The sequence below is a fragment of the Trichechus manatus genome, unplaced genomic scaffold (assembly GCF_000243295.1).
Source record: "Trichechus manatus latirostris isolate Lorelei unplaced genomic scaffold, TriManLat1.0 scaffold00040, whole genome shotgun sequence".
Classification (NCBI taxonomy): Eukaryota; Metazoa; Chordata; class Mammalia; order Sirenia; family Trichechidae; genus Trichechus; species Trichechus manatus.
Window position 1 is genome coordinate 1316059 of NW_004443976.1, and position 17991 is coordinate 1334049.

Genomic DNA, 17991 nt, shown 5'->3' on the forward strand with positions numbered 1-17991 from the left:
GACCAATGGAACAGAATTGAGAAACCAGAGGTAAATCCATCCACCTATGAGCAGCTGATATTTGACAAAGGCCCAAAGCCAGTTAAATGGGGGAAAAGACAGTCTCTTTAACAAATGGTGCTGACATAACTGGATATCCATCTGCAGAAAACTGAAACAAGATCCATACCTCACACCATGCACAAAAACTAACTCAAAATAGATCAAAGATCTAAATATAAAATCAAAAATGATAAAGATCATGGAAGAAAAAATAGGGACAATGCTGGGAGCCCTACACAGAACACAAACCATAAGTAACAATGCACAAACACCAGAAGAGAGACTAGATAACTGGGAACTTCTAAAAATCAAACAGTTATGCTCATCAAAAGACTTCACCAAAAGAGTACAAAGACAATCTACAGACTGGGAAAATTTTTTTAGCTATGACATATCTGATAAGGGTCTAATCTCTAAAATCTATAAAATACTGCAACACCTCAACAACAAAAAGACAAATAACCCAATGAAAAAAATGGGCAAAGGATATAAACAGACACGTCACCAAACGAACAGAACAAGGGGATACTGCATGGTTTAAAATCAGGAAAGGTGTGCATCAGGGTTGTATAATTTCACCATACTTATTCAATCTGTATGCTGAGCAAATAATCACAGAAGCTGGATTACATGAAGAAGAACAGGGCATCAGGATTGGAGGAAGACTCATTAACAACCTGTGATATGCAGATGACACAACCTCGTTTGCTGAAAGTGAAGAGGACTTGACGCACTTACTGATGAAGATCAAAGACTACAGCCTTCAGTATGGATTATACCTCAACATAAAGAAAACAAAAATCCTCGCAACTGGACCAAGAAGCAACATCGTGATAAATGGAGAAAATACTGAAGTTGTTGAGGATTTCGTTTTACTCAGATTCACAATCAATGCCCATGGACGCAGCAGTCAAGAAATCAAATGACACACTGCATGGGGCAAATCTGCTCAAAAAAAAAAAAAAAAAACCTGTTGCCGTCAAGTTGATTCCGACTCATAGCAACTCTACAGGACGGAGTGGAATGGCCCCACAGAGTTTCCAAGGACTGCCTGGTGGATTCAAACTGCTGACCTTTTTGGTTAGCAGCTGCAGCACTTAACCACTATGCCACCAGGGTTTTTAAAGTGTTAAAAAGTAAAGATGTCACTTTGAGGACTAAGGCGTGCCTGACCCAAGCCATGGTATTTTCAATCACCTCATATGCATGCGAAAGCTGGACAATGAATAAGGACCGAAGAACTGATGCCTTTGAATTATGGTGTTGACAAAGAATATTGAATATACCATGGAGTGCCAGAAGAACAAACAAATCTGTCTTGGAAGAAGTACAGCCAGAGTGCTCCTTAGAAGGGAGGATGGCCAGACTTTGTCTCACATGCTTTGGACATGTAATCAGGAGGGACCAGTCCCTAGAGAAGGAAATCATGCTTGGTAAAGTAGAGCGTCAGTGAAAAAGAGGAAGACTGTCAACGAGATGGACTGACACAGTGGCTGCAACAATGGGCTCAAGTATAACAATAATTGTGAGGATGGCGCAGGACCGGGCAGTGTTTCATTCTGCTGTACAGAGTTGCTATGAGTCAGAACCAGCTTGACAGTACCTAACAACAACAAATACATGATCCATTTTGCCTCCAGAAAGAGCTCTCTGGCTGCCCCCACAGAGCACTTGAGGTAGGGAGGCAAGAGTGGAAGCATTGAGTCCAACTGGAGAAGAAGGCTGTGGTGTGGATGAGGTGGAGGCAGTGGAGACGGAGGGAAATGGGAAGCTTCCAGATACACTAGGGAAACAGAATTGTGGGGATGTGCTGATTGTTATGGACAATGTTGGTGCCCAGATTCCTTTGGTTCTTTTTTTTTTTACCATTTTTGTGCCCTCCCTCCTTCAGTGTGCTTTTGCCCCTAACAGCCAGCATCTGTGGTTCTTCTTCAAGACTACCCTCCAGCCACGGGAGCTAGCTTTGCCTACAAGCTCAGACAGACAGAAGTGCCTGGGAATTTACATCGCTCTGAGCAGCCCTTACAGGTCTCTGCGTGGCCTGAAGGTTGGCAGTCTCAACCCACGCAGTGGCACCCATGAAGAAAGGCCTGGTAACCTGTTTCTGTAAACATTACAGCCAAGAAAACCCTATGAAACAGTTCTATTCTATAACACATGGGTTCACCATGAGTTGGAGTCAACTCAATAGCAACCAGTTTGGTTTTGGGCAGCCCTTATGAGGCAGTGGTGGGTCAGTGGTAGAATTCACCTTTTATGCAGGAGACCCAGGTTTGATTCCCAGCCAATGCACCTCATGTGTAGCCATCACCCATCTGTCAGTGGAGACTTGTGTGTTGCTATGATGCAGGACAGGTTTCAGGGGAGTTTACAGACTAAGATAGACTAGGAAGAAAGGCCTGGTGATCTACTTCTGAAAATCAGCCAATGAAAATCTTATGGATCACGATAGTCTGACCTATAACCAATCATGGGGATGGTGCAGGACTAGGCAGTGTATGGTTCCATTGTGCACGGGGTCATCATGAGTCCGGGGCTGGCTCAACAGCAGCTAACAACAATGGCAGTCCTTAACCGCAGACAAGTGCAGCAGCGTGAAAACCCAGCTCTGCCTCCGGTGGAGACAAGCCTGTGGTATAACTTACACTCCAGAGTCCCCCGTGGGTCAGGCTGCAGCTAACCCCCAGACTCTGCTGGAGATCACACAAGGGCTTGGCTTTCCCCGTCCTTGACCAGGCTTCCCCTGGCGGCACAGCCTTAATAAATCATGTGTACGCAAATCCTCATTGCAGGGTCTGCTTTTGGGGAACCTGACCTTACACATGAGGTATTAGATTTGGTGGGGGTGGGAGGCAGGGGAGGAAGGAGTCTCTAACATTTCTCACTAGATGAGTGGTGCTAATCGTGGAGCACGTTTTGGGTGGGGGACTGGGAATGACTTTAGGCACTGACTGAGTCTGAAGTGACTGGGACGTGCAGGTGGAAATGTCGAGGAGGGTGGTGACTGTGGAAGTGGAAGCTGGGCTGCAGAAACAGATCTGGGAATTACCAACACACAGTCATGGGCAGGATGGATACAGAAAAGGGTTTCTGGTAGGTGGAGACAATGCTGAGGAAGTGGAGAGGCTTACTTGTCTTCTGGATGCTTCATCACAAGGTTGGACCAGGAAAGGCCATCTTCCTTCCTCCCCTCTCACCGCCGATAGAGACACACCTGACAGCTCACTACCTCGTAGCTGAAGGTCTTGACACCTCCGTCTATAACCTCCATGCCCACAGTGTGAACCAGGATAAAGTTCTCAGATGGAAAGAGCTAAGAGCAGGATATCGTGGTCAGCACTGCGCCAGCTCAGGTAACTGGGCAGGTGGAGAGGCTGCCCTATCACCAGCTGCCTCCTGCCTCTGCCTCAGCCACAGCGGCAGAGTCCTCAGAAAAGCCTCTCCTGCCACCTGGCCCCAGGTCCCCAGAGTGCTGACCCCACTGGGGGGCTGGCTCTGGGAACTGGGTGGGGACAGCCCCTTGTTTGCTAAGATGATGGCAGGCACTTACATGGTTGTTGCCTGGTTCTTGGTACTGGGTGGTCACGTGAGCCAGGGCTCCACATGGATTGTCTCACTTGGTGTGGGAGAGAAGTGGGTGCTCACATGGGCCAGGGCTCCACATGGAGTGTCTCACTTGGTGTGGGAGAGAAGTGGGTGCTCACGTGGGCCAGGGATCCACATGGATTGTCTCACTTGGTGTGGGGAGAAGTGGGTGCTCACGTGGGCCAGGGCTCCACATGGATTTTCTCACTTGGTGTGGGAGAGAAGTGGGGGCTCACATGGGCCAGGGATCCACATGGATTGTCTCACTTGGTGTGGGAGAGAAGCGGGTGCTCACATAGGCTAGGGCTCCATGGATTGTCTCACTTAGTGTGGGAAGAAGTGGGTGCTCACGTGGGCCAGGGCTCCACATGGATTGTCTCGCTTAGTGTGGGAGAGATGGAGTTCAGACAATTAAGTGACCTGAGACAGGCTGCCCCCTGGTGAGAACCCAGGTGTGTTTGTGGCCCACTTGGTAACCCCTGTGCTGGGTGAATCAGGGGTTATAGAGGCCAGGGGCTGGGGCCCTGGATCACATGGTGCCCGCCAGGGCTGAGGCCAGGGAGACTGCAGGAGAGGGGTCTGTGGGGGGAGCCTGAGAGCGCTGCATCCTCACACGTTGGCCTCGCCTCAGGGAGGTGTGGATGGGACCTGGGGTGGCCCAGGTCAGGATGTGCGGGGCCACATTCCAATGCCTCCTGGGTCTGGGGTCTCCCATGAAACCCCTCTCCTGCCCAGCGCTGTCCTTTGTCTGGCAGTAGGTGTCAGGAACCCAGGGCTCTGGTCCCAAACCTGTCCTAGCTTGCTGTGTGACTGGCGTGGACTCCCACCCCGAGTGGCAGTTTGCGGCTGCTCAGGAGCCCGTGGTTTCTCAGGCCTCTGCTGCCCTCCTGCCTTTCCCTGGGACACCCCAGCCTTGCCTGTAGAATGGGCAGAAGACTCCTCAGGAAGCACAGACAGGGAGCAGAGCCCAGGGCAGACCAGACAGCACCTCTCTCAGCTCTTCCCTTCCCATCTCACCTCAGCAGGAGCAGGGCAGGCACTCCTGCAGGGTCCCATGCCTGATGCCCCCAGTGCTCAGCTCCACCCTGCTCTGGGGAGAAAGGACTCGGATGAGGAGCCGCCCTGGAGCTAACACTTACCTCCCTCCCACTGAGCAAGGGCCAGGAAGGTGGGTGACAGCACCCCAGGCAAGGAGGGTGTCTAACCTATGTCTCCTTCCCAGCTCCAGGAATCCCCGCCTGGACTGAGGGAAGGCTTGCAGCGACAGGACCCCAGGGCCAACCTCTCCCTCAACCCTGCCCCGGTCCTATCTCCTGGGTCTGATGTGAGCACCCACACCCTGGCCTGCCCCTCTCTGGCCTGTCACCCCTCCCCCCTGAAGGCAATTAGGCTCATGGCTGGATAAGGCAGAGTGTGGCCCCTGCAAGGCCTCCTCACAGGCCCACCCGGGGGCTCATGCTACTCTCTCACTTCCCCAGACTGAACCAGGGGACAGCGTGGCTGAGCAGCCAGGGGGCTAAGCGGGTACCTGTGGCTCCTGGCACTAACTCCTCTTCTCTAGACCTCAGGGTTCCCAGTCCACCAACTTTCATTGCTACCACTTCTTACCCTCCCATATATGAGCCCAGCAGCCCTGCTCTCTGCTGCATGCCACCAGTACCCACCAGGGGCAGAGGCACCACCGTCACCAGCCTACCCACCCTTGCCCACTCAGTCCCCAGCCCTCCATGGCTGGCACCCACCTCCGAGTCTTACCCCTCTGCAGAGGGATTGGGGGAAGGACCCCTGGCCCTCCCCTTCCCTGCCAGGGTCCAGCTGCACAGCCCTGGATAAGCCAGGTGGCACCCAGCAAGGCCCCTGGAGCTGGCAGGAATGGGGGCAGATTCTCCCAACCAGAAGGGACTGAGCTGCAGCTGTGGAGCCTGGGGGGCCCTAGGCTCTTCCCTGAGCACATGCCTCCAGTGGGAAACGAACACCCCTGGCTCCCGGGCATGGCCTGTGTCTCTAACCCTGCAGGGCCAGGCAGGAAATGGACATGAGGAAGTGGTGGCTATAAAATGACACTCATCCTTAGAGATGGAGACAACCTGGAGTGGTGGGGACGGAGGCAAACTGGAGAGCCCCTTCTGGCCTCACATGGTTCCTTCATGCAAGTAAGAAAAAAGTGCATGCAGTCCTGCACCGCAGCTCACGGCCTGTTCGCAGGTCTTTGTGCAGTTCATCATCTGTACAACTCTATGAGGTGGGCCTGGCCCTACGTATCATGTGGCCATGCGCGCCAGCCCTTCATGCTCCAATTCTTCAAGCTGAATACTGGGATGATGCAAAAAATCCTGATTTTTAAATGTTGGAAATGAACTCAGATTTAACACAGCCTATGGGCCAAACCAAACCTGTCTGTGCTGCTGGCACCAACGGGCAGCTGCCGCCACGGATACCGAGCCTCGGCACAGGGAGGTGGCTTGTCCCCGTGGCCTGGCAGCACCTACCAGCCCCTCAGGCACTGAGCCGCTCTGTCAGAAGGGCACCCACCTCACACCCACGGGGACCTGGCTGGCCCAGACCAGGGGCCACCCTACCGGCTTGGGGCAGTGGATGTAGCGCGCCAGGCTGATGATGAGGTCGTGTGTGATGGGGTCCACCAGGTTCCGGAAGCTGGCATAGCGATACAGCACATCGTCCAGCGAGGTCGACTCCATGCCTAGGTCCTGCAAGAACAAAGGAACGCCAGGAAGTCAGGGTGGCGGCCCCACTGGCCCTCGAGCCCTCACTCACCTTCTGCACAGCCCCAGAGAGGTGGCTCAGCCTCCCCCATGCCCTGGCAAGGGAGGAGACCCATCTTCAAAGAGGCTTCCTAACCTGCAAGATTTTCTGCAGAATGTCTCTCAAAGGGTCAGGAAAAGCCACTGCCTGTCGCTCTTTCAGGGGCCCCAGCCGAGGGAGAGGAAGAACTGGGCTCTTAGGGTCCACAGAGACAGGCCTTCGGTTGTGTGGACACCCCCTACACTGTCCCTGAGGACCAGGCAAAGGATGGCTGGCCTTGGCACTGGTGGCTGTCCAGGGCCTTAATTTGGAAACGGGATGTAGAGCGACATTCCTTGCCAGTGTGACAGAGGAATTTACTGATGCTTGTTTGTGCTTTATTCTTGTTATTTTTACTGCTCCTTCTGGAGAAGATGGCCCAACTTTGCTGTCCCTTTGCCTTGGGCGTTTCTGAGTTGTAAGGTTGAAAAAGGAAATTGCCAGCACCCAGGAGATACTCCACGAGGGCTTCCTAACGAAGGGTCCTAAGTGGGGTCCTCCTAGATAAGGGTGATGGAGGCAAGCAAGGCTGAGTGGGGGGTGGGGTGGGGTAGAAACCACTGGAGCAGAGGCTGTCCAAGCCTGGGGAGGGACAAGGAGCTGGGAGGCCTCTGCAGAGACCCCGCCCACCAGCAGCAGGCAGCATGGGCTTGGCCAAGAGCAACGACCAGTGTGGATTAGAACCCAAAAGCTCTCTGCTAAATGTTCTGGAGGCATCTAACCCTTAGATGCTTGCATAACCCCAGGAAAAGGGCGCCCCCCACCAAACACAACTAAGCTTGAATTTCCCACCAGCCAAATCGGCGGGAGCCTGAAACAGAATGATCGGCTTGAGAGGAGGCCCTGGCCAGTGTAGACAATGCACTCAGCTGCTAACCAAAAGCTTGCAAGTTTGAGTCCATCAAGAGTTGCCTCAGAAGAAAGTACTGGTGATCTACATCTGAAAAATCAGCCACTGAAAACCCTACAGAGTGCAGTTCTGTCCTGACACACAGGAGATCGCCATGAGCTGGCATTGACTTGACACCCAGACTGGATCTGCCGTAAAGAAGTAAACCCACATGACTTTCCTACCCCAGAGTGCTGGACTAAACGTCATACCCTCTACATGCAAAGAAAGTGGGCGCACCTTAGCTCTTGTCAAACCCCAACATCCTCCCCTCTCTCCCCCAATTTCTGTCACCCTGGGCTGTGGTCCCCATCCAGCTTGGCGGCTTGCACAGACAGGCAGTGATGACATTCCCACCTGAGGGACTGTCCCCACCTCCACCTGAGGAACAAGGTGGGGGGGTGGGTGCCAGGGGTGGCAGCGGAAGCAGGCCCCGCCACTGCATGTCCTTCCACTCAGCCCTTCAGGCCCCCACGCCTCTGTCTGGAGTTGTCCCAGCCAGAGAAGGCTCCCAGTGGGGTTACCAGGGTCTGGAGACCTGGGGACGGAGATGTTCTGGACGGAAAATGTGTGGGTGACGGGTTTGAATATTCTGTACTTTTCTAAACGCGTTCCCATATGATTTTTAGAAATCCCTGAGGCCAGCAGGCTAGGCATGATTATTCCCAACTGACATGAAAAAACGAAGGCCCAGAGTGCCTGGCTGTTTTAATGGTCAGAATTTTGGGAATGGCGGGGGTTGGGCGGGCCTAGGACTCACACTCACGATGTCCAGTCTCAGGCCTGCTCTGTGTTTGCCCTTATCTACCCCTAGGGGTGAAATGGCCAGGAGGCGGGGTGGAGGGTGGAGGTGTTGCTGTGTGCTTTGGGGTGACGTTTCTAAGAGTAAAGGAAAAAGAGGGCTTTGCTGGATGAATCTGGGAATCTGGAGGGGCCAGGAAGTCATGCCCCTTGTTCTTGTGGTAGCCTAGCTGAGCCCATGTGGCAGAGGGTCTTCTCTGCAATGGTTAGGGGCCCCCTCCCTGGGTAGGCACAGGAAAGAAATGGGACTCAGGTTTCAAAGAAGACACCAAGGGGTCAGTTTTTGAAACTCGGAGCCTCAGAAAAAAGCAGCCGTCTGCCAGGTGCTCTGGCTGCTGAAATCTTACAGGGACCTAGCGCAGGGCTCCAGTTCTGGCCTAGATGTAGGCAGAGGGTGCTTCCGCAGCGCTGGCTGCCAGGTCTGGGGCAGGGCCCTTTGGAGAGCCAAGTGCAGCGCTCACCCTGGACCCCAACCCCTGCTCTGGCTTCTTCAGTCCCTCAGCCACAGCCAAGACCTGAGGCAAGCTACCAAATGCCATGGAGCCTCAGTGTACACATGTGTAAGATGGGAATAGTGAGTCTTGCATCACAGGTGGTGGTGGTTGTCAGCTGCGGATGAGTCGGACCCCAACTCACGGCTACTCCACGCACAACAGAATGAAACGTTGCCTGGTCCTGCACCATCCCCATGATCAGTTACAGATGGGACCACTGTGATCCACAGGGTTTTCACTGGCTAATTTTCAGAAGTAGATCACCAGGCCTTTCTTCCTAGTCTGCCTTAGCCTGGAAGCTCCACTGAAACCTGTTCAGCATCATGGCAACACAAGCTTCCACTGACTGGGTGCTGGTTGTGCATGAGGTGCACTGGACAGGAATCAAACCCAGGTCTCCCACATGGAAGGCTCCACTGAATGACCAGAAAGAAAACCAAACAACACATGTAAAGCCTCTAGCAGGGAGTCATCCAACAATGGCATCCTTCTGTCCCTATCTCTCCCCCTGTGAAAGCCCCCCCTCTCCTTATGCAGTGGCTCCAAACCTGTTTGGACCACAGACCCAGCTGAGGATGAGACAATGCCAGGCCACTCGCCGTAGAACACAGAAGTCGGGGGCTGTGGAGCACAAAAGCCAAGCTGGCCTCAGTCAGGAGGGCAGGAGACTTTCTGCCGGCAGGGCCGTGTGGACAATGACCCCAATAACGTGCAAAAGCAAGGCCACAGCCTCCGGGCTGGAGGAAGTAGGGAGGTGAGAAGGCCATGTGGTCAGATGGCTATAGCCTGGTGCCCTGCACCAGCCAGACCCCTCCACACAGCTGGAGGCTCTCTTCCCTGGGATGGCCACTGCGTGCTCAGCCCAGGTCAGAGGCTGGACTTATGGTTTGTGGGGGACCGAGGCATAGACTGATTTTTCTTTTCCCATCTATCATGCAGGCTGGGCTGCCTTGCTGTGGGTTGTTGGCTTAATGGCAGCCTCTATCCCTGTTCCTTACTGCCCCCATGTACCTCTCCTCAGTGTGACCCTTGCCAGCACACAGCTGGCAGTCTCCTCACAGCATCTCTGCTCCCTGTCCCTGAATAGCCCTGGGTTCTAGGCCCTGTCTGACCCTAAGCTCACTGAGTCTCTGGGCTCTGTTTCTCCATTTGTGAAATGGGCAGATGGACTACACTATAGTTCTCAAACTGTGCTCCCAGATCTTGGGGCTGACAGGTGTGGGGGGTGAGCAAGGGGGAGGCCAGAGAGTCAGCAAGGCTGCAGGCCCCCCACCTCAGGACAGCAGCTTTGCTCGGCCTTCTCTTGGTTTAAAGGGAAAAGTAGTTCTGCCGCCAGAACACGTGTGTGAGCCCTTTACTCACACACCCACGTGCCCTGCTCCACCTTCTTGGACCCCAGATTCCCAGGCCAGCAGGGGCGTCCCCATCCTGGAAGGACCACGAGAGAATGCTGGTCCATAACCCAGGAAGCGGAGGAATGCAGGTCTGAGAAGATGCGAAATGCCCACCCCCCCAGAGCCCCCCTCCCTCTATCTCCCTCACCCCTCCCCTGTCACCCTGGGGTGCCCAGAGCACTGACAATTGCTCCACCTCTCCAGATGGCTGTGTCTGGGGGGAGGGGCAAAGGGAGGAACGGAGGGGGCTCCCCTGGAAGGCACGTGGCCCTGTTCACAGTGCTCTGCCTAATTATGTCACCGCCAGCCCCCTCTCTGTGAATTCCTGCTGGGGTGGGGCTCCCAAAGGATCCAGGGGTCCAGATCACAAGAAGCTGTGATGGCGAAGAACAGGTGGGGCCTGGACAGAGGCGGCTGTGCACTTCACTGCTTTATTCCTACCCACCTAGGCCCACAGGGTTCTCCGGCTGCTGTGACACTGCAGCTGTCCCATGTCCTCTCCATGCCCCTTCCCTCAGCCAGTTCATTTACAAAGACAGAAACGCTGGCCCAAAGGGAACGTGGAGGCCTGCACAGAGACGCCGGGGCTCCTTTCTGAAGCTGCACAATGTCCTGCATGAGGCTGCCCCAGAGGGGGCTCCAAATCCCTGTCCCCACCCCCCAAGCCCGCCCCAGGGGAGGAAGGCAAGGGGTGCGTGCACGATGGGGCGGAGGATGGAAGAACCAAACCCAGATGTGGCTCCTACAGGTCCCTCCTGGGCGTGACTTTAGCAAAGCACAAGGCAGCAAGGAAACTAAGACCTCCTGGTTATGGGATTAAACTGTGTGCAGAAGTTCCTTCTCAGAGAACCTGGGGACATCAGCTGGAGCTGAGTCACCGCTGGGGGTGCTGTGCTCGACAGTGCTGCCCTGGCCGAGCCCCTCCAGCGACTGAGCTGCTGGGTCTGCAGAGGTGGGGCCCTGTGTTACTGAACTTGATAACCAGGATCGGGGACTTGCAATGGGGAAAGGGATGACGGGCCGGGTTGTTATAGGTTGTTGTTGTCAGTTGCCCGGTCCAGTCGACTCTGACTCACGGAGACCCCCATATACAACAGAACTAAATGCTGCCTGGTCCTGCGCCATCCCTGTGATCCATTGTGGATTGGACCGTTGTGATCCATAGGGTTTTTACTGGCTAATTTTTGGAAATAGATCACTGGGTCATTCTTCCTAGTCTGTCTTAGTCTGGAAGGTCCGCTGAAACGTGTCCACCACGGGTGACCCCGCTATCTGAAATACTGATGGCAGAGCTTTCAGCATCATAGCAACACGCAAGCCCCCACGGGACAACACACTGACAGATGTGTTTAGGGGTAAGGGTGTCCAAAAGCGAGCAGAGGTTCCCACAAGAAGGCTAGAGCAGCATTTCTCCAAGTGTTGTCTATGGACCCTGGGGAGGTGGGGCCTTGACACCCTTTCAGGGGGTTGGTGAGGCCCTCTCTCTGCCAGCTACACATCTGTGTGACACTGGGTTTTCTTCACGCACTTCAACCAGCACCACCTACTGCAGGAGGCTGAAAGCAGAAGCAGTAGATACAAGAGTTCAGTTCTCTTCTATTAAGACAGACATCAAAGGGTCACACACACACAAAAAAGGATACAATGCCACTCTTCTCACTACATTCTGTTTTTTGGAAAATAGTTATTCTAATAATTTTATTTCTTTAACATGCAATAAGTTAATTATTAATTTTAAGTGAATTAATAAATCTTTGAAAGTTTTTTCAGTTTTCATTTCTAATATGGTAAATAGTGACAGGTATAGTCCACATGGAGCCCTGGTAGCTCAGTGGTTAAGAGCTCAGCTCTTTGAATCCGCTCCTTGGAAACCCTATGGGGCAGTTCTATTCTGTCCTATAGGGTCACTATGAGCTGGAATCAACTCAACGGCAATGGGCTTTGGTTTTATAGCCCACATAAACAACAGCTCTTTGCGTTCCTCAATAATTTTTAAGAGGGTAAGTAAAAAGGGGTCCTGAGGAGATCCTGGGTGGTGCAAACAGTGATTAGCTGAAAGGCTGGCAGTTAAAACCAACCCAGAGGTGCCTCAGAAGACAGGCCTGGCAATCTGCTTCGGACAGGTTGCAGACTTAAAAAAACCCAGTTCCAGTCTGCACACGTGGGGCTGTCATTAACAACAACAAAAGGGATCCCGATACCAAAAAGTTTGAGAAGCTCTGGGGTGGAGGAAGATCTTCTGAGAGAGAGGGGCTTGCCTGAAGGCAGGCTTTGTCTTCCCAAGGCCTTCCCTTTGGATCCTAGAAAATTCCTGCTTGACAGTGTATGAGTTGGCCACGGCGGCCGCAACAAATCACCCCAAACAGATGGCTTGTAAGAACAGAAATTTATTGTTTCACAGTTCTGGAGGCTAAAAATGGGCTGCGGACGAGACAGCTACGCCTGATGGCGACCAGCGTGTGTCAGGGCAGAACTGTGCTCTACAGGGCTTTTCTTATTTTTTTACACTTTATTTTTGTTGTTGAGAACATACACTGCAGAACATACACCAGTTCAACCGCGTCTACGTGTACGATTCAGTGACGCTGGTTAGAGTCTTTGAGCTGTGCAACCGTTCTCATCCTCCTTTTCTGGGTTTTTCCTCCCTCAGGAACGTAAACTCACTGCCCCCTAAGGTTCCTATCTAATCTTTCAAGCTGCTGCTGTCAATTTGATCCCACACAGATAGTTCTCAAAAGAGCACAATGCTTAAGGCAGGTATTTTTTACTAGTTTAGCTAAACTATTGTTTGGTTTTCTTGGAAGAAGTACAGCTAGAATACTCCTTAGAAGCAAGGATGGCGAGACTTTTACCTAAATACTTTGGACACGATATCAGGAGGGAAGTCCTTGGAGAAGGACGTTATGCTTGGTAGATGGTCAGTGAAAAAGAGGAAGACCCTCAATGAGAGGGACTGAATACAGTGGCTGCAACAATGGGCTCAAGCATAGCAGGGATTGTGAGGATGGCACTGGACCTGGTAGTGTTCCATTCTGTTGTACATAGGGTCGCTATGAGTTGGAACCAACTCGATGGCACCTAACAACAACAACATTGTTTGGTTTTAGGAGCCCTGATGGTGCAGTGGTTAAGCGATTGGTGCTAACCGCAAGGTCAGCAGTTTGAACCTACCACCCACTCCGCGGGAGAAAGATGTGGCAGTCTTCTTCTGTAAAGATTTACAGCCTTGGAAACCCTGTGGGGCAGTTGCACTCTGTCCTATAGGGTTGCTATGAATTGAAATCAACTCTACAGCAACGGGTTTGTTTTTTTTGTTTGGTTTTAAGAAGACTTCAGGTGATATTTTTGGTTTAAATTTTAAAGATTATCTCAGGGCAATAGTTTCAGGGGGTCATCTAGTCCCCATAGCTCCAGAATGTCTGGAATCCATGAGAATTTGAAATTCTGTTCTGCGTTTTCCCTGTTTTGATCAGGATTCTTCTACGGAATCTTTGATCAAAATGTTCAGTAATGGTAGCCAAGGCACCATCCAGTTCTCTGGTCTCATGGCAAAGGAGGCAGTTGTTCACGGAAGCAGTTAGCCACACATTCCATTTCCTCCTCCTTTTCCTGACTCTCCTTCCTCTGTTGCTCCAAGTGAATGGAGACCAACTGTCATGCCTTGGATGGCCACTTGCAAGCTTTTAAGATCCCAGGCACTACACAACAAACTAGGAGGTAGAACAGAAACACTAAACACGTTATTAGGCCAATTAACTGGGATTTCCCATGAAACAATGAGCTTATACCTCCAAGCCAGGAACCAAATCCCATGAGGTTTTTGGTTGTACACAAGCAGTTTCAGCAGCTACTCTTTTTTTTTTTTTTAAATTGTACTTCAGACGAAGATTTACAGAACTAGCTTCTCATTAAACAGTACATACATTGTTTTATGACATTGGTTAACAACTCCATGACATGTCAGTACTCTCCCTTCTCAACCTTGGGTTCTCTATTATCAGCTTTCCTGTCCCCTCCTGCCTTCTAGTCCTTGCCCCTGGGCTGGTGTGCCCCTTTAGTCTTGTTTTATCCTATAGGTCTGTCTAATCTTCGGCTGAAGGGTGAACCTCAGGAGTGATTTCATTACTGAGCTAAAAGGGTATCTGGGGGTCATACTCTCAAGGTTTCTCCGGTCTCTGTCAGACCAGTAAGTCTGGTCTTTTTTTGAGAGTTAGAATTTTGTTCTACATTTTTCTCCAGCTCTGTCCGGGACCCTCTACTGTGATCCCTGTCAGAGCAGTCAGTAGTGGTAGCTGGGCACCATCTAGCTGTACTGGTGGAGGCCATGGTAGTTGTGGTCCATTAGTCCTTTGGACTAATCTTTCCCTTGTCTTTAGTTTTCTTCATTTTCCCTTGCTCCTGAAGGGGTGAGGCCAGTGGAGTATCTTAGATGGCCGCTCACAGGCTTTTAAGACCCTAGATGCTACTCACTAATGTAGAATGCAGAACATTTTCTTTATAAAATACGTTATGCCAATTGGCAGCTACTCTTTTTTGCTGTTGTAAATGTATCTATTACACAACTTTTGCCAATACAACCTTTTACAGTTGTACAACTTATTGACATCCAATTACAATAATTGGCTGTGCAACCCTACCCTTAATCAACGCGATTTTTCCACCACTGTTAACCCCCTCTATATTTTGGTTTTAAGACGACTTCAGGGGATATTTTTGGTTTAATGTTTAAAGATTATCTTAGGGCAACAGTTTCAGGAGTTCATTCAGCCTCAGTGGATCCAGAAATTCTGGATTCCATGAGAATCTGAAATTCGGTTCTACATTTTCCCCCCTTTGATCAGGATTCTTGTATGGAATCTTTGATCAAAATGTTCAGTAATGGTAGTCAGGCACCATCCTGTTTTTCTGGTCTCAAGGCAGAGGAGGTAGTTGTTCACGGAGGCCACACAGTCCATATTCTCCTCCTGTGTCTGACTCTCCTTTTTCCTCTGATGCTCCAGGTAAATAGAGACCAATTTTTGTGCCTGGGATGGCTGCTTATAAGCTTTTAAGACCCGAGGCATTATGCAACAAACTAGGAGGTAGAACAGAAGCACTAAACACCTTACTAGGCCAATTAACTAAGATGTCCCATGACGCCATGACCCTAAACCTCCTAACTAAGGAGCCAAATACCAGGAGGTGTTTGGTTGGACATAAGAAGCCTCAGCAGATACTCTGTTTTTGTCATTGTTGTAAATGTATCTATACACAACTTTTGCCAGTTCAACTTTTTATGGGTATACAACTTACTGGCAACACTTAAAATAATCAGCTATGCAGTTTTACCCCTAATCAATGCGATTTTTCCATCACTGTAACCCAAAACTCAGTACTCCATAAGCAGTCACCTCCCCTTTTCCTCTCTCTCCCACCATTAGTAACCACTAAGAAACTTTGGTCTCTATACATTTGCCTTTTGTTGTCTTTTTATATAAGTGAGGTCATACAATATTTGGCCTTTTGTGATTGACTTATTTCACTCAGCATAACGTCTTCAAGCTCCACCTATATTGTAACATGTCTCAAGATTTCATTTCTTCTAAAGGCTCAGTAATATTCCATTGTATGTATGTACCACATTTTGTTTATTCATTCATGTGTTGATGGACATTTAGGACATTTCCACCTTTTGGCTATTGTGAATAGTGCTGCAATGAATTTTGGTGTACAAGTATCTGTTTGAGTCTCTGCTTTCAAGTCTTTTGGGTATATACCTAGGAGTGGAATTGCTAGGTTATATGGTAGTTCTACTTTGAGTTTGGTGAGGAACCATCACAGTGTTTTCCACGGTGGTTGTAACATTTTGCATTCCCACCAGGAATGGATAAGGGTTCCAATTTCCCCACATCCTTGCCAGAATTTGTTATTTTCTGTTCTTTTTATATTGGCCATCCTAGTGGGAGTGAAATTGTATCTCACTGTGGTTTTGACTGGCACCTCTCTGATGGCTAATGATGCTGAACATCTTTTCACATGTTTGGTAGCCATTTCAACATCCTCTTTGGTGAAATGTCTATTCAAGTCTTTTGCCAATTTTATGATTGGGTTATTTGTCTTTCTGTTGTTAAGCTGTCAAAGTTTTATATACATATTTTGGTTATCAGATTTTTATTGGATATATGATTTTTGAAGTATGTTCCCAGTCAGTAGCTTGTCTTCATTTTTTTTGTTAAGTCTTTTAATGAACAAAAGTTTTTAATTTTTATGAGGCTTCATTTACTTATTGTGTCTTTTTTCTATTTGTGCTTTTGTTATTAGATAATCCATTATTAAAATCTAGGCCTGATTGCGTTGCCCCTGCATTTTCTTCTAAGAATTTTATGGTTTTAGTTCTCACATTTAGGTCCTTAGTCCATTTTGAATTTGTTTTTGTGTATGGTGTGAGGCATGGATCCTGTTTCATTTTTCTGCAGGTGGAAATCTAATTTTCCCAACACCGTTTATTAAAGTGACTCTTCTTTCCCCATCAAATGGACTTAGTACTCCTGTCAAAAATCAGTTGACCATAAGGGTGGATGAACGTCTGAAATTATTGCCCTGAGATAACCTTTAAACCTTAAACCAAAAATATCCCCTGAAATCTTCTTAAAACCAAACAATGCATTAAGCATTGTGTTCTTTTAAAATCTATCTATATGGGATCAAATTAACAGCAACTTGAAAGATTAGACAGGAACCACAGTGTGCAGTGAGTTTATCTTAATGGGGGAGGAACAACTCAGAAAAGGAGGGTGAGAATACCTGAACAACTCAAAGAATGTAATAATCCATGCCATTTAATTGGTATGTAGAAATTGTTGAACTCGTGTGTGTTCTGCTGTGTATGTTCTCAATATAACTTATAAAGTTTAATATCTACAAAACATATTGGTGGTTACACAACATGATTAGTGTAACTGATATCATTGAAATGTACACGTGGAAAACGTTAAAAAAAATCAGTCGACCATAGATGTGTGGGTTTATTTCTGGACTCTCAATTCTATTCCATTGGTCTATGTGTCTGTTGTTACACTAATACAAGGGTCTTTTCATTACTGTAGCTGTATAATATGTTTTAAAATGAGGAAGTGTGAGTCCTCTTACTTTGTTATTTTTCAACATTGCTTTAGCTGTCTGGGGCCTCCTGCCCTTCCATATAAAGTTGAGAATTGGTTTTTCCATTTCTAGTAAAAAGGCTATTGCAATTTTGATCCAGATTGCTTTGAATCTATAGATTGCTTTAGGTAGTACTGACATCTTAACAATACTAAGTCTTCCAATCCATGAACATGGAACATCTTTCCCTTTATTTGTCTTCTTTAATCTCTTTCAGCAGTTTCATAGTTTTCATTGCATAAATCTTTCAGATCCCTACTTAAATTTATTCCCAGGCATTTTATTCTCTTAGATGCTATTGAAAATGAATAGTTTCCCTAATTTCCCTTTCAAATTTCTCATTGCTGGTGTATAGAAAGCCAACTGATTTTTTTAAAATTATATTTTATTTTGCTTTCCATGAAAATTTACACAGAAAATTAGGGTTCCATTCAACAATTACTACATCAATTATTCATAAACATTGGTTACATTTTCCAGAATGTGTTAACATTCTCATTAATTCCCTTCTGGATGTTTTGCTTCCAGTAATCTGGTCTCCCTGTCCTCTTACACTTTCAAATTTGCTTTACAGTAATTGTTGACCATTTGGTCTCATATAGATGATTTTTTAAAGGTGTGCAGTACTCACTGGTAATATTCTTTATTTTATCAGCCAATCTGTTATTTAGAAATTCAGCTGATTTTTGTTTGTTGACCTTGTACCCTGCAACTTTGCTAAATTCCTCTATTAACTTTTAGAAGTTTTCTTCTGAACTCTCTGCGTTTTCCTATATATAGGATCATGTCATCCACAAAGAGATAATTTTACTTCTTCTTTTCCAATCTGGATACCTTTCTTTTT

General features: G+C 48.9%; 1 protein-coding gene across 1 annotated transcript in view; it reads right to left on the minus strand.

Moving 5' to 3' along the window:
* Positions 1–17991, minus strand: part of LRRC75A (leucine rich repeat containing 75A) — a gene marked incomplete at its 5' end in the record, with an annotated part of 93185 nt that overhangs the window by 37727 nt on the left and 37467 nt on the right. The window contains one exon of the mRNA XM_004375964.2: positions 6207–6335. Within this exon, the coding sequence (XP_004376021.2) occupies positions 6207–6335 (129 nt within the window). The remainder of the gene's footprint in view (positions 1–6206; positions 6336–17991) is intronic.